We start from the raw sequence: 14410 nt of genomic DNA on the forward strand, positions 1-14410 counted from the left end.
AACAAACAAATTAGGAAACTTAAGGAAGCATTTAACCTTAAATACATCATCCATCTTTTCCTAAAGTGTGCCCTGACACTTCTTTAATTCCTTTGACGTGTGCTCATTGGACATGCTGGCCAACACAGCTCTCATTCAATAACATTGCAAGCTCACAGTCACAAGGATCATGTTCCATTCTGTCTCATTTTAAATTTCGAATCAAGCCAGCCCACTAACACTTGAAGAACAGCTGATTTATGGCACATTCCACATTAGAAGCAATGGCAAACAAACTGCACCTGGAAATCAATAATCAGTACATACCGTAGTTTATATCAATTATCCACAAAACTCACAACACAGGTGCAACTACCCTTTGATCCTTTTAGGCAGTGAAAAATGTGCTTTGTATCTTCTTATGGAAATAAAGTGAATTTCTGAACAAGTTTGAAACAGCTTAGAGGTAGCAAATTCTACAGAATTCTACAGTGCACCTTCAATATTTCAATAAAATTATTAAAAAAAACATTCAGATTCACAGCCTCATGTTCTCTGCCATCTAAAATTTATTTTACCTTCTGTATTGAATGACTTGTGCTCCAGTCTACTCCTGTCCTTACAATGTAATAAAGTAAAGGAGCTCCATCTCTGTGTACAATTCAATTTCAGTGTTTGATTTTTACAGCAGCTGCATTCCTTCCAGTTTGTGAAAAAATGATTGCAATGAACCCGATTTCACTCTAAGAATAAAAAATGTTACACTCACAGAATGAGTGTAATGTTTATATGCCTCTATTTCTGCATTTATTTAATTGTCCCTATGACCAGACTTCTTTCTTTTCACTGTCAGATTTAAAGGGGGACTAAAGCAACAGGTAAAACATATGTGCATGTTGTTCATTAGTTATCAGTATGAGCTGTTCAGCTATTCTGATTACAGCTTTCAAGATAGCTAAAGAGGACAGAAATACATCTTTAAAGCTGGCGGTTGTCATGGAAATATAACTATCAAGGAAGCCACAAGAGAGAGTTCTCACCTGAGTAAGGTCTTTATTTCAATATTGCAATATTGGGAGCCCTGCTGGCACTTCGCAAAGTGCAACCAGAGACTCCCAATATTGCAATATTGAAATAAAGACCTTACTCAGGTGAGAACTCTCTCTTGTGGCTTCCTTGATAGTTATATTTCCATGACACAGTTCACTGCATCAGCCTTGCGTTAGAAAAAACTTCAGCAGCCTTAAATTTTCTGGCTATAGCCCACTATATGGCAGGGCTTGGAGACAGAGTAGGAAGAAAGATGGGTACTCACGTCACAGAACATTGAGCGAAGGAGAGGTATTCTACAAGAACATCCAGCCCTTTGTTCTCCTCATTGAGGAACTCCTGAGCCCACCTGAGGTGAGAGAGGAGAAGCTGTCAGACTCATTGAAACACTATTGTAATACATCTGGCATCATTGCTTCCACACACAGCTTCTCCACTGAACATACTGTACAACATACAGTGGATAGTGGGGTGTGCAGCAAGACATGTAAAGTAATATCCTCATTACTGCATTGATCTCTGTATTAAGATGAAATTATTCACTGTTGTTTTGGTTCCATTTTCCAGATACAATTCAATTTCCAACTGCGGACTCAAAATAAATTGCTGAGGTCTCCCGTGATCAAAAATGCAGAAAACTGGAAATGGTGGATGTGTCCCCAGCTGGAAAATAAAAATGACAGTTTCCCGCTGGTGTGATGCCAAGGGTGATAATGCTCAGCAATAATATATTGGTGCAATAAAGCGAAAGTAGCTTCATTTTAGTGACAAACAATTCTGCAAGAGTGGGATGCGACTGGTTTTCTTGGCTGAGCCCAATGTTGTGTTGGTGTTTCTAGTGACTGGTTTAATTTTAATAAGGTGATTTTTTAAAAAAGTGTTTTTAGAATGATGGTGATGTCGGGTTGAAGAAATGGGAGTCAGTAGACTTATCAGGCAACATTGAGGGAATGACAAGAACAGAATCTAGTACATTTAGCAGGGTTTGAGGACTGTGATGAGGATTATTGTGAAAATAGTAACACCGAAGGCACAGGGCATGCTGAGGACCAGCAGTGAGAAACCCTGTAGCCGGAGTAGATCACACTCTGTCCCTCTGCTCACCCTATGTGGTTGGTCCGCAGGGAGATCTCTAGCTCCCTGAGCACTTGAGTCGATTCCTGCACTCTTCTCTTGAACTGGAACAGAGATCAGAAACGCAGCAGAGGTTAGGTTGGTGAGGGTCTGCAAAACCGATATTCAGAAATACTGCAGAAATCCCCAGAGTTATGGCGGCAAACAAGACTGACTTTAATCTCAGCCTTGTTTTGCATACGTTTAAAATGCTTTCAGTTAGTTCATTTAGGGCAGAATGTTGAAACAATACTGCAGTGCCCCAATCTTTTCCATCTCAGGTCTATAGATTGATCATATCTTTAATTGTTTTGTAGGTTAATACTTAGTTTGCTGTGGAATGAAAACACTGGCAAAGACCAATGGTGTTTCACATCTCCTGTACAGAATAACTCCACCCCTGTGATCCGAGTCCCTGCTCTTTCCACTCACCTTGCGACTGACCACTCCCTGGTCAAGGAAACTCTTGATCTTCAGGAGGTAGGCGGATGGGGGGTTCTTGACCTGGAAGCGCTCCTGTGGGGGGGGGATGGAGACATGCATGAGCCCCATCCAAACTGCTGGGAGGTGTTTGTTAAAGAAACCCTTCAGCTCATAGCAGCTGATGCAATTTCCGTTATGTTTCCCTTTTTTCACCATGGCTTGAGCTTTCACAGTGCTTCAGGATACGATCCAAGGTGAAATGCTAACTGTATCGTTCAGTGTTTATGGTCTGAATTACTGTTCTGATTACTGGTAGTAGCTGGTATCAGCAGACAGGCTGGACTACAGCTGAAAGTCCACTATATGAGACTCAGGTTTTTAACCAATAGAAAATCATGATAGGAACAAGTAAAGGTTTATTCCCTGCTGAAAAGAGAAGAAAAGAAACACAATGTTTAGGCTGTGGAGCCTTCTTCAGGTGTAAGCCTAGCCAAAACGTGTTCTTCGTTTTGCAGACGATGATGGGGTTATAAGTTGCTTTGAACCTTTTCAAATTCATTCTGATTGCTGTATAATATTAGATTTTACCATATTTTATATAGCAATTTATTATTCTCTTGGACATTTTTAATTGTATTGCATACATAACTGAGTTAAGATTTTCTTCTTTTGTAAATTGTAATATTCATGTACAATTTTGCATACTTAAATTTTATTTTGTTAAATATACTGTACTATTTTAGTATACTAACATATGGTAGTATACTATTTTAAGAAAACTGATATAAATTGTATGTTGCAGTTGCAGTTATTTTTTGTCGATACGCTTATATTACTCTTAATCAACTTCGGGGGAAAGTATTTTTAAACACAGTATTTTCAAATACCATAATTGACGTTATCAATCCTGCCACTTGAAATGTTCACTCACCTAGGAATGCAAAAAAAAACCCCAAAGGCAAAACATTTTACGTCATTACCTTCCATCACTATGACAGCAGCATGTACACAAACCTAAGCTTGACCTTCATGTCACAGGAAGTCAGCGAAACCTAACCACAGCAACCTCAGTTGCCTGGGTTACCGATAGTGTTGAGGCAATAAAGTGAAGCACCTTTCAAATACCTTTTTTCAAACTTTACCTCAAACTGAAAGAAAGGAGTTCCATAGTCTTTTGGAAGAAAGGTGAATTCATCACCCACCAAAATGCAGACCTTTTAAAATCATGCAGGAAAGCTGGACAGGCCACTGCTGTCATTAACTAACCGATTTCCTGAAGAAGCATGAAGAAACGTTAAGGCTTCAGCTCAATCAATAAAGAATTAAAAGGAAGCAACTCTGTAAGGATACATGCCTCATGATCAGTATATAAAGCAAAGAGTCTAGAATGAACTGTAACAAAGTATAATTCCTTAAAAGAAGTTAAATATGTGAAGACTTGATCTTAGAGGTCTCTAGCAGGGAAACTGATGGATGTGGATTCTCTAAGCAGCATCAGAGTTCTCCAGTCAGTCACCTCTCAGTTGAGAAAAATCTCTTGTTTCATGATTTTTTGTTTGCAGTTGCCAAACAGGATAATAGATGAAAAGGCAACATGGTGTCAGAGCTGGTTACGTTACATCTGAGGAGGGGTTTGGGTGTGTCTGTGGCTGGAGCATCCTGCCAAGCACCTTACACCACCAGTTTTCAATTTCTCTTAGTAGCACGAGGCTGCTCAAGTAACCTATATGCACTAATCCCTCAGTGGGACTAGAGTCACATATGGAAAGGCAAGGAAAGTGTATATTGTTTTTACTGTATGGTATGTTGTAATTTGAAAGAAGCAGGAGAGTCCATCCCCATTTACCTGATCGCACACCAGCTCCCATTTCTTCTCATTGTCGTACTGGCTGAGGAGCTTCATCTTGTCAGGGGGCAGGTTCATGGAGTTCTGTGAAGACAGATGGGAGCACCGCTGTTTAGAAGCCATATGGTGCAACTTCTCTCGTCCCTAATTTTAATTTGCTGACACAATCCAGGTCAGCTTCTGTAAACTTGACATATCATGATTTCACATGCACCTTTGAGTACATTACAATGATTGTACAATGATTGAATGAATTGGAGCATATGAGTTAGCAAATAAAATATAGGTGCACATCTCTAGTGCTTTTTAGCCAGAATTCAGTTTTTTTTGTATCGCTCAAAATAATCAATAGCTGAAAACCTTTGAAAAGTGTTAAAGTGATCCAGAGTTTGAGGTACAAAATATGAAATGAAAATGAATTCATGAATGGGGCCTCAACCACAGTGTCTCTAGTGAGCAACTGACCAGATAGCTATATCCTCAAGGAGCAATTCCACGCTGAATTTGTCATTGCCTTCTTGCACTTTTACCATGGACTTATATCATTCATCCTTTATAATGGTTAACCACTCTGACATTGTGCTTTGCTTTACCTGACCGCACATCAAAAATGGTGTACCACAGCAACCATTAAAGCATGTTATAGTATTCCTTTGGGCCGGGGCAGTAAGGCAGAATCTGGGACTGCTGAACCCGCAGCATAAGAGGGGGAAAATCATGGTGAAGGTGCAAAAATAGGATAAATTATTCATTGTAAACTTTCATGTGGGCACTCATGACCAATACCTGTCACCAACATTCAAAATGCATCAGGCTTGACCCCTCCTTGACAGAGGTGCCCTACAAGGAAGGTATTAGGCCCTTGAAGACAGTACTGAATCTGGCACCTGTGTGAGACTAACACCTTACCTAATTGCCCAGTGGTTTACTTGATCGTGAGTCATGATACTGCTCTCCACTCTCCTTGGGATCCATGACCATTCTCTTTAATGAATCATTAGCTGCCCAGGCAGTTACCATTAAACAAGAACAGCCTGAAAACAGAGGTTGGCGGCTGGGGGGTTGTTGTTTTTTATTTATTAATGATGAATACAGTCTTAGCACAATCTGCCGTCTTTGAAGTTCATTATTTTCCACAGCAGATAAAAGGATTCCTCAAGGGATTCAAAAGCAACTGAGAGAGTTTCAACACACTTTGGAGCCTAGAAGCAAGATGATGGTGTTGAATTAATGATAACAACAGTTTTTATGGGAAAGACATGAGAGATTACAATTATAAAGTATATAAAAATTCAATAAATCTCGATTCCTGAAATTAGAAAGTGTGCAGGAAAGCATACAGTAGGGTGATAAAATATATTATGCATGACACACTGGCCATGAAATCGAAAATTGAAATCAAAGTTAAACCAATGAGTGCTCTTAGATTTCACTTGGAAAAACGCTGGTTATTTTGCTTAACTCTCATGTACCAAGGTTATCCTGTATTTTAATTCTGTTGTCTTTTTTGCCTAAACTGTCTTGTATAGACAGTTACAGCACTGCAAGATAAAGAAATGTTGTAACATGATTCTTGCCTCTATTGCATGGATGAAGACAATCCCTGGTTGCCAAACCTCAGTTTGTTTAGTGTTACTAAAGCACAAGGCTTCCTCCATTACTTAAAACTGGAAATACAATGGAAACCTATCTTTCTTATACCCTCTTCCTTGCCACCAACACGACAGGAGGTCATCTCCTATCTGTTTCCGGTAACACAACCGCCATCTCGCCCCCAACGCCAAAACACAAGGTATTCGAAGACTATCTTTCCGTACAGGGTGAACAGGCTCTCATCTCGCTTCCTTCTGCTTGCTGTTCGTTATGACATTTCCTGTTCAAATGCTGAACAAAAAGGTGATCTTATAAAATGAAAGACCACAGCCCCAAGTCCTTAGCCTGCAGCTGCACTAGTTACTTCTAAAGCAAAACAGGCTCTCAAATGCTTCTTTGTGAGGCTGTTATTTCTTTATCATCTAACCTCCTTGGGTTTTGAGTTTATCCTCCACACAGTTTTGCCCTTCTAGGCTTTGCCTATTTAGGATCCAACCAGCACCTGGGCATATGTTTTAATATCTACATTGCTTCATGTGATATATTATTCGTAAAGAGTTCCTTCTGTGTTCGACAATGAAAGATGCAGAAAGTGAATACTTTATAGATCGAAAATGTATAACATTAAATGAGGACCTCAGGAGAAGCTTAGAAAACACCACGATAAAGATATTCAACTGTAGATATACAGTAAGCATAGGCAGTGAGCAAACTTGTTCACTGATGGATTAAATGTCAAATGTAAAGTCCTGGTTTTCTGCAAAGCTGTGTCATCAGTACCAGGGACACAAGACGGGGAAAGAAAAAAATAAACAACCTGTCTAGGAGACACTGTGCACAACTGATATTAAACTGGAACTGAAATACTGTAACTCAACCAGTCATGCTGGTAGGCCTCCTGGAAAATGGCATTATCACTGCACATCAAGAATCAGACTCAAGGTTTTTCTTCAACATCACAAGATCAAGCCTGGGCCATGAGTCAACTGTGAAAGGTAATTCTTCAGGTGTCAGTGCTACTGGGGCTGAGTGTATATTAGTCAGCCAGGGTCCTCTCACCTAGAAACTAATACAGGCCTTTAAGACAAGACTTCAGCACAGCTCAATTATTGATTACTATGCATTTACATCTTGACAGTACTGGATTAGTGCAAGGGACTCCTGTGATGCTTTCCAACAATATTTCCTGCTGCAGGCTGGGAGATGTGACACAGGGAGGTGAGACTGGGAAGGCTGATCTGGTTGTGTTCTGCTCTCTAGGATGAAGTTAGGTTTAACAGCACACAGGAAAGAGAGCTCTACCAACAGAGCTTTTCCAAAATATAACTCTCATGTTTGGTGTTGGACTACAGTTACTTGAACTGAGATGTCATTCAAGTTCAGCTTTTCCGTTCTTGAGAGCCTCCTCTTCTCTGCCCTGAAAGTGAGTAATAATGAGCAATGATGAAGTGACGGATTGCTTAGTGATAATCACATCCTTTTTTGGTCTTGCTGCAAGGATTGAGAGCTGTCCAGACACAAAATCTATTAGTCACATCTCAATCACAGGCCAACACTTTTTGCTAGAGTCGTTGCAGGAAAAGCCATCAAATTAATTTCCTCAGAAATGTTTATTGTAAGATAATGCAGTATAAAAATCGATGGGGAATGCATTCAATTTTGCACTGATAAGAATAATGAACATTAATAAGTGGGCTGTGTCATAAGGTGGAGGATTAGCCTGAAATCAAGAGAAAAGCTATCAAGACATATACAAACTCCACATTGCAACCTACTTGAATTACCCTGATACTGGTTTTTAATCATATGGAATGAGCCTGATAGCAAGCTAACTGTGCGTATATTATTTACTCCAAACCAACCAAACTGAGAGGATGTGAATCAAAAGCTGGTGGAATTAGAGGACTTTTCAACACTGTTTGAAGGAAGGAGAGGAGGACTGCACTGCGAATATTTCAGAACCATGTGGAATACAGACCACATTCTGTTCAATTTGTTCTTGCAGGGGAAGAGTGGGTCCTAAAATAATATTCTGGACAGCAAGTGTAGAAGATTTAAATTGGAAAACAGGGGTGTATCATGTTCAGAGTGTGTTCAGATTGAGAGCATTGTACAGAAACACATGTAGAGTTAACAAAGTATCACAGTTAGACTAGCGACTACAGCACAATTGTGGTGATTCATTAATGTCCTGTTGTGGAAAGAGAGTGCAGCCAAAGGCTTGCAGCAGCTACAACCTTGAAAAATGTGGAATTGATTTTAAATCACATCTTAAAGCAGTCAAACATTCTAATCTTGCTGATTTTTCTAATGCATAACTTCCATAAAAATTCTGACATCTTTTTTCAATGCCTTTAATCTCTTCGTTATTTTTAGTTCACTTTAGCAGAAAGATACTTTTGTGAAAACCCTGCGCTGTCACTGAAGAGTTCTTTGTGTTTCACAATATGCTGCAGTCTCCTTGATGAATTATTACTCCTTTCCTTATGGTCAATGTTTTTAGAATCTCTCTCTGTCAACTGGCCAGCAGTGGGACGCAGTCTCCCGGCGTGCAGAGTTATGAATGAGTGCCGCACTGCGTCCAGCTCCTGCAGCCTGGGAAGTTTGTCCCGGCGCCCCTGAGACACGTGATTTGGGTGCCCGTGTCTCTCTCTCCCTCTGGAACAAGCTCATTAATGCAGTGAAGGTGTCCTATATTTTATTTCATAGGTCGTGTACAAAAAAAAAACAATCTATGCTGCCAATGCCTAGGGCTCTTTCTGTTCCCAAAAATAAGCAGCTCAGCACCCTAGAAGTAGCTAAATTTATCCTCTTCCATGCATTCATGATGCTGTTTGGAACTGGGGTAGGTGACAGGAGATTCACACTCAAGGACAGACATACAGTACATCCACGCCCAGTTCCCCTTTAAGTCAATTGTCTCGTGTTATATAACATGACATTCATCCCACTTCAAGTGCAACTGGCACTCGTAACTACCTAGTTATACACAAAATCCACCTTTTTACACCTGCAATGGAAAAGACAACGTACCCTAGCTATTAAGGGTTTATTCCTTAGGTTCATCCTGAAAGTCAAAATATTTGATGAAAGGCACACATCACAGTAAACCCATATGTCGTGAGATTAATAGCACATTGAAAATGTTCAATGCAACTTCAAACTTGACATCCTTGTTTGATGTGAACAGACGTAGGATCTCAATGGAATCAGGAGAGAGAAGACCCTGAAAGGAGTACAGATTTAATTTTTTTCAGCAGGTTGTCTAGCCTATATTAGAAAGACATGGATCCCTGGTAATTCAGTCAAACCAGAAGCCTGCTCCAGAAAGATGCTGTCCCATCATAGGGCACAAACAAACAAGCCTAATTTAAGACTGATAATTAACCTGGGCTGTATATCTCCGAAAGCTAGGGGGAAACCCAGCACCTGGAAAAACACAATGAGGGATGATGCAGTCGGTCCCTGTCCTAGTTTACTGTGCCATCCCCTCCCCCTCCCCCACCTCCACCCATGCACACTAATCTGCTCTCTGTCAACAAACCCACAAGGGGTAGAGCAGAAGGGTGGCACAGTGGTTAGTATTGCTGCCTCTTAGCCCTGGAGCCCTGGGTTCAATTCTGGACCTGGGGTACAATCTGCTTGGAGTCTGTGTGCTCTCCACTTGTTGGTGTGGGTTGCCTGTTGGTGCTCTGGTTTCCTCCCACAGTCCAAAAATATGCTTGTAGGTAGATTCTGGGAAAATTGGCTGTGGTGTGAGCCCTGTGGTGGACTGGTGTCCTGTCCAGATCAAATCTATAATAGTACAGTGCAAAAAGTGGAACCATTTTCTTTGTGTGACAGTAATTTCACTTTCAAGCAGCCCTTGTAACGAAGCACAGCACACATATCGTAATATGTCCACACCTCTGGAAAAGTTATAGGCCACAAGATGTGTGGGTCATGAAACAGGACGTCAGTGTAAATCCTACAGTGGCCAAATCCCCACTGTGTCAGCTGCAGTCTGTGATGAGGACAGACCTGCTGCTGATTTGCCCTCAGTTCCTCAGTATCTCAGAGTCCCTGCAGTGACAGTGATCTCCCTCTGTTAGCAAGCAGGGGAGATTCTGCAGGGACTCCACTTGATTTGTGCCAACCACACACACAGCCACTCCTCTCCCCCACCGGAGAATCATCAAGGCCCAGTCTACAGCCCACAGCTGCATGCCTGAATAGAACTCTTCTCAGGGGAGGTAAAGAGGAGCATGGTCCCTTAATCTATCCATGACCGTAACCTTTTTGTTTTTGTAATTATGGCAATGAACCCTTTTGCACTGCATAAAATGTATTCTATAGTATGTTGCTGTTGAGATGCGCACCTTAACTGAGGTCTATAGATTCTTGAAAGACATTTTATAGAAACTTTAAGTTGATATTTTTTACCCCTGGATGAACACCCAAGGAAAAAAGTTGATCTAGACAAATCTTACTGACCTGGTGTCGATCAACTATTTTTACTGGGTTTACATTTGACCCTTTAAATGCGTCATTATTTTGTCAGTATCTTATGTATTACAAACTTTGCTTTAAGGTTGACTGTGACACAACGTAACTGTTCAGTGCTTTGATATGCTACTAAAGGGGCTACATGGTGTGCCGTATTTAGGAATGCAGATTAGATAGATTCAGTGCTGGATATAGCCAGTACAGGAAGTGTGTGTTGAGATGCAACAAGTTATCAGCCTCTGCTGCGTGCTGTATTGCCCACATGGCCTGACGAGGTGTTGCAATCTAGATATTGCTAACGAAAGTCACATGGATCGACTGAATTATCTTTTGTAACATTTTTAAAACTTGGGTTTGCGTGCATTCAAAACAGGAAAAGAAGTGAAGAAAAGCTTTATTGCTAGTTTTCAGATTTTCCCAGTGCTGTCAGAGACCTGCGGGCTGCCAGGTAGGGTGGGGCAGCTCTGAGCTGCGGTGTGGGTGATGGGGGTTTTTGGAGCAGCCTCTTTTAATGAGGAGAGTGGGCTAGGTCCTCATGACCTCATCTCAGGTCCTCCTCCTTCTCCTCCCCACCCCCACACACACACACTCAGTTTCCTGTCAGCAGCATTGAGATCTGTTTCCTGGGGTGGGGTGCAACTCAAACCTGTCTTGTCTTTCAGAAAACTCGAAAGGGAAGGGCAGGCTTGGTTTCACAATGCCACTTCCACCTACTTTCATGCAGCTAAACAGTTGAGGCACAAGCATGGTTTTATAACGGTGTTTCATGGGGCGATTGCTCAAGCCCAAATGGACTCTGGTATGTGGGATTCCTTTCCAGCTGGCCTGGAAACTCACCTATTTTAAACCATTTTAAAACATTGTTTCTAATGCCACTTAGTCAGGTCATTTTATTAAAATTCCGATGCCCAAACATACTGATCCAACGTACATTTCCTTTACATTCATAAGACACTTCTACTGCACTTCTATTAGACATTAAATTAAAATTAATAAGCATTAAAAAACTACTTTATAACATGATTGAGACCTGTTTCAGTACACTCTTCTGCTGAAGACGCTGGACACACCCTGACAGGACAGCAACCTAATAACGAGAGTGTGGTTTTTCTTAAGATGTGCTCTCTTTCACAGCTAGTCCTACCCGAGCATGCTTGAGATTAACTTCAGTAGCACTGCATTACCAGCTTTGTTGATCCTTAATATCCATATCGATCAGAAGTCACTATTTGTCTCTGGCCAGGGGCTGATCATTGTTAACTGCAATCACTCTGACAGACAAACTGAGGTCTGGGTAATCCTCTTTACCTGCCAGAGTGACTTAGTCAATGTTTTCCATTACAATGGATAGATGTTAATTAAATCTTTTGTTAGTGCAGTTCTGTCTCATTTTTGTTGTTGTTCAGGTGTGACACAATATAATTCTTCCCCACCTCTTATGTGATTGTTCAACCAGTATCTTGCATTTTAGTTCTGCTCTACTGTGTAACATATTGCACTGGGTATGTACAGTAAATCCCTTGTCATCCAAACTAGTGGGAATGGCCAGTAAATGTCAAGTGATTCTTGATGACTATAAAGGAGCAGCAGACCGTAATTGAGCAGTGTTAAAAGATTCAACAGGGACAGATAACACAAATCAGAAGAAACTTAACTGCCTTGTGACTTCCAGAAAATTAAAGGATGGGTGGATGAGTGTATAAACAAGGAGGAAAGTGCCTGCTACAAGTAAATGAGAAAATAATATTATTTGTTTGTACAACAGTAAAATTAAATTCCTCCTATCATAGAATCATATAGAAACACCTTTAGCCCATGAACAGACCACTCTGACATATGCAGCACAGTGTTAACCACAAAGTGTCTTAAACATGTTGCCTTCTACACTCCAGCCCAGAACATACTGCTTTTCAAACCCGACATATTAAAGCCACATCACAACATCCAAGAAGCTTGACTCTTGAGTCCTTGGGATGAAGTTAACCTCACATTGAATATGACAATTTAGCAATGGACACCATATCTGAGATATGGGGCTGGGGCAAGATTTTGTAAAAGCAGGTTTCTTTAAGCCTGCAGAAATGCACTCCTAGGACACCGGATACTGCAACTGTCGTCCTGTGCTCCAGTAGAGCTCACATCATAAGGGGAACTAACTATGATGATTCATTGACCTCTGGTGCAATTGAATCAGCTGGTAAATATAATGAATGCATGTGCAACCCTATATTTCTGTATATAACTTCTCCTTAGAAACCAGAAAGTATGTTACCTGCTCGAGTGATGTTGGGTAACTAAAGCAGCTTTGCCATGCTGCTAAAGCTGATTCTAACATTTCACACAATTACAGACATAAATGTAAAACTGGTTAATGCAATTGATCATCACAAGCGCTCTGTTAAACAGGTATTTATGAAACTACTAAAGATATCTATATATACTGTATGTGATGCAGAGGACCAGTACTTATAACTGTGACAGTGAAGAAGTGGGTGAGGTGTCTGTCTGAAAATACTTTGACTTCTGCCAAACTAAATGAACTTGCCTATAAATCATCACTTCTGTACACCGAGCTGGCTGAGAAATAAAAGAGGCAAGGAAGTGCCTATAAAATTGAGAACTTCTTTAGTCAAAGGAATGTGGGAGTATTTATCAAGCTTTACAGCAAGTTCTTGTAGGCTACTTTTTTTCAAATAAACCAAAAACTGTTTGAAAAAAGGTAGCCACTTGGATCTTTTCTTAACATGACATAAGGTGGAGAAACACAGGCATTAGAGCATGTCACCTGCTGATGGGTGCAAACTACAATTCATCTGGGAGTTGAGAAGGAACTGTACCGAGGGGCCCCTTCCCTCAGTTTTTAGAAAGTAGAGAGAGAGGAAGGGAAGGAAATAGCACTTCAACAGGCTGTGGCAGCAATAGTGTCTGTGAAGATTCAGGCCAATCAAACATTCTTGCAATATATGGACGAGCATCCAGACAGATGCAGGTGCCTGCGTTATACACTGCCATCATCATGCAAATTGATATTAGCCTTTTAGCATGTTAACACCAGAATAAAACCCTGCTAGATAATGTTTGGAGCTGAAGCTGTTATCTTGCTGGTGCTATAGGCAAACAGGACAGTACCTCACTCTCGTTTTCTGTGCTACACTTTTCCATCTGCACCTATTAGCATTATGTAAAGTGACTGAGAAGAATAGCAATTTTGGCTCAGCAGTTTACATAGGTAAGAAAAATGTATACCAAAAACATCACAACGTATTTTAGAACTTAAAGGCTTGGTACTGCTGTTGAGTTAGAAACAGGAGAGCAGAATCACAAATACAATAGTCTTTGGAAGAGCCTTCAACCGCTATGATCGCCATCTGAAGTTTACTAGCCCTGTACAGCAGTTTTATTTTAAGCTAGAATTGCAAAACTATCTTTTGAAGATACATAACTGATTTATAACGAGTACCACACTCAGGAAAATCTCTATTGTGCTAGTTTTAATTCTGTACAGGATTTGCCACCAATTAAAATGAGTACTGTGTTATATTTTGTAGTACTGTTTTGTTTTGTATTGTGCTATATTGAAAAGCCACTCAATGGGGTTGTGTCAAATAATGCCTTTGGGAGTTGTTGAACTCTAACCACATCACACAGAGTGTTAGAAGGTCCTGTTGGAATCGATGATTGGAAATTATTTTTTCAGAGTGCTCGTTTGTGCTGAATGCTTTGTTAGGCTACCTCATAAATTCCACATTTCTGAAGTAATTTCCAGAGAGGGCTTGAACTGTGCTTTACGAATTACACAATGACTGCTACTGGAACTAAGGTCTTTGTCAGGTTCTTCCAGTAACGCTTTTCATAATCAGAACCATGGTACAGCTTGTCAGTTATTGCATTAGTGGCATTAGGCTAATGAAGGTAGAATTT

At 40.6% G+C, this 14410-nt stretch overlaps 1 protein-coding gene across 2 annotated transcripts in view; it reads right to left on the reverse strand.

Annotated features, from left to right (window-relative positions):
* fmnl1b (formin-like 1b) overlaps positions 1–14410 on the reverse strand; it is a 52466-nt gene that overhangs the window by 23091 nt on the left and 14965 nt on the right. For both annotated transcript variants that reach the window (XM_088906321.1, XM_088906320.1), the window contains exons 2-5: positions 4412–4495; positions 2575–2658; positions 2134–2207; positions 1295–1378 (exon numbers count right to left, since the gene is read on the reverse strand). In XM_088906321.1, coding sequence (XP_088762447.1) covers positions 1295–1378; positions 2134–2207; positions 2575–2658; positions 4412–4495 — 326 coding nt within the window. The remainder of the gene's footprint in view (positions 1–1294; positions 1379–2133; positions 2208–2574; positions 2659–4411; positions 4496–14410) is intronic.

Source organism: Atractosteus spatula, chromosome 26 (assembly GCF_055471065.1).
Source record: "Atractosteus spatula isolate fAtrSpa1 chromosome 26, fAtrSpa1.hap1, whole genome shotgun sequence".
Classification (NCBI taxonomy): Eukaryota; Metazoa; Chordata; class Actinopteri; order Semionotiformes; family Lepisosteidae; genus Atractosteus; species Atractosteus spatula.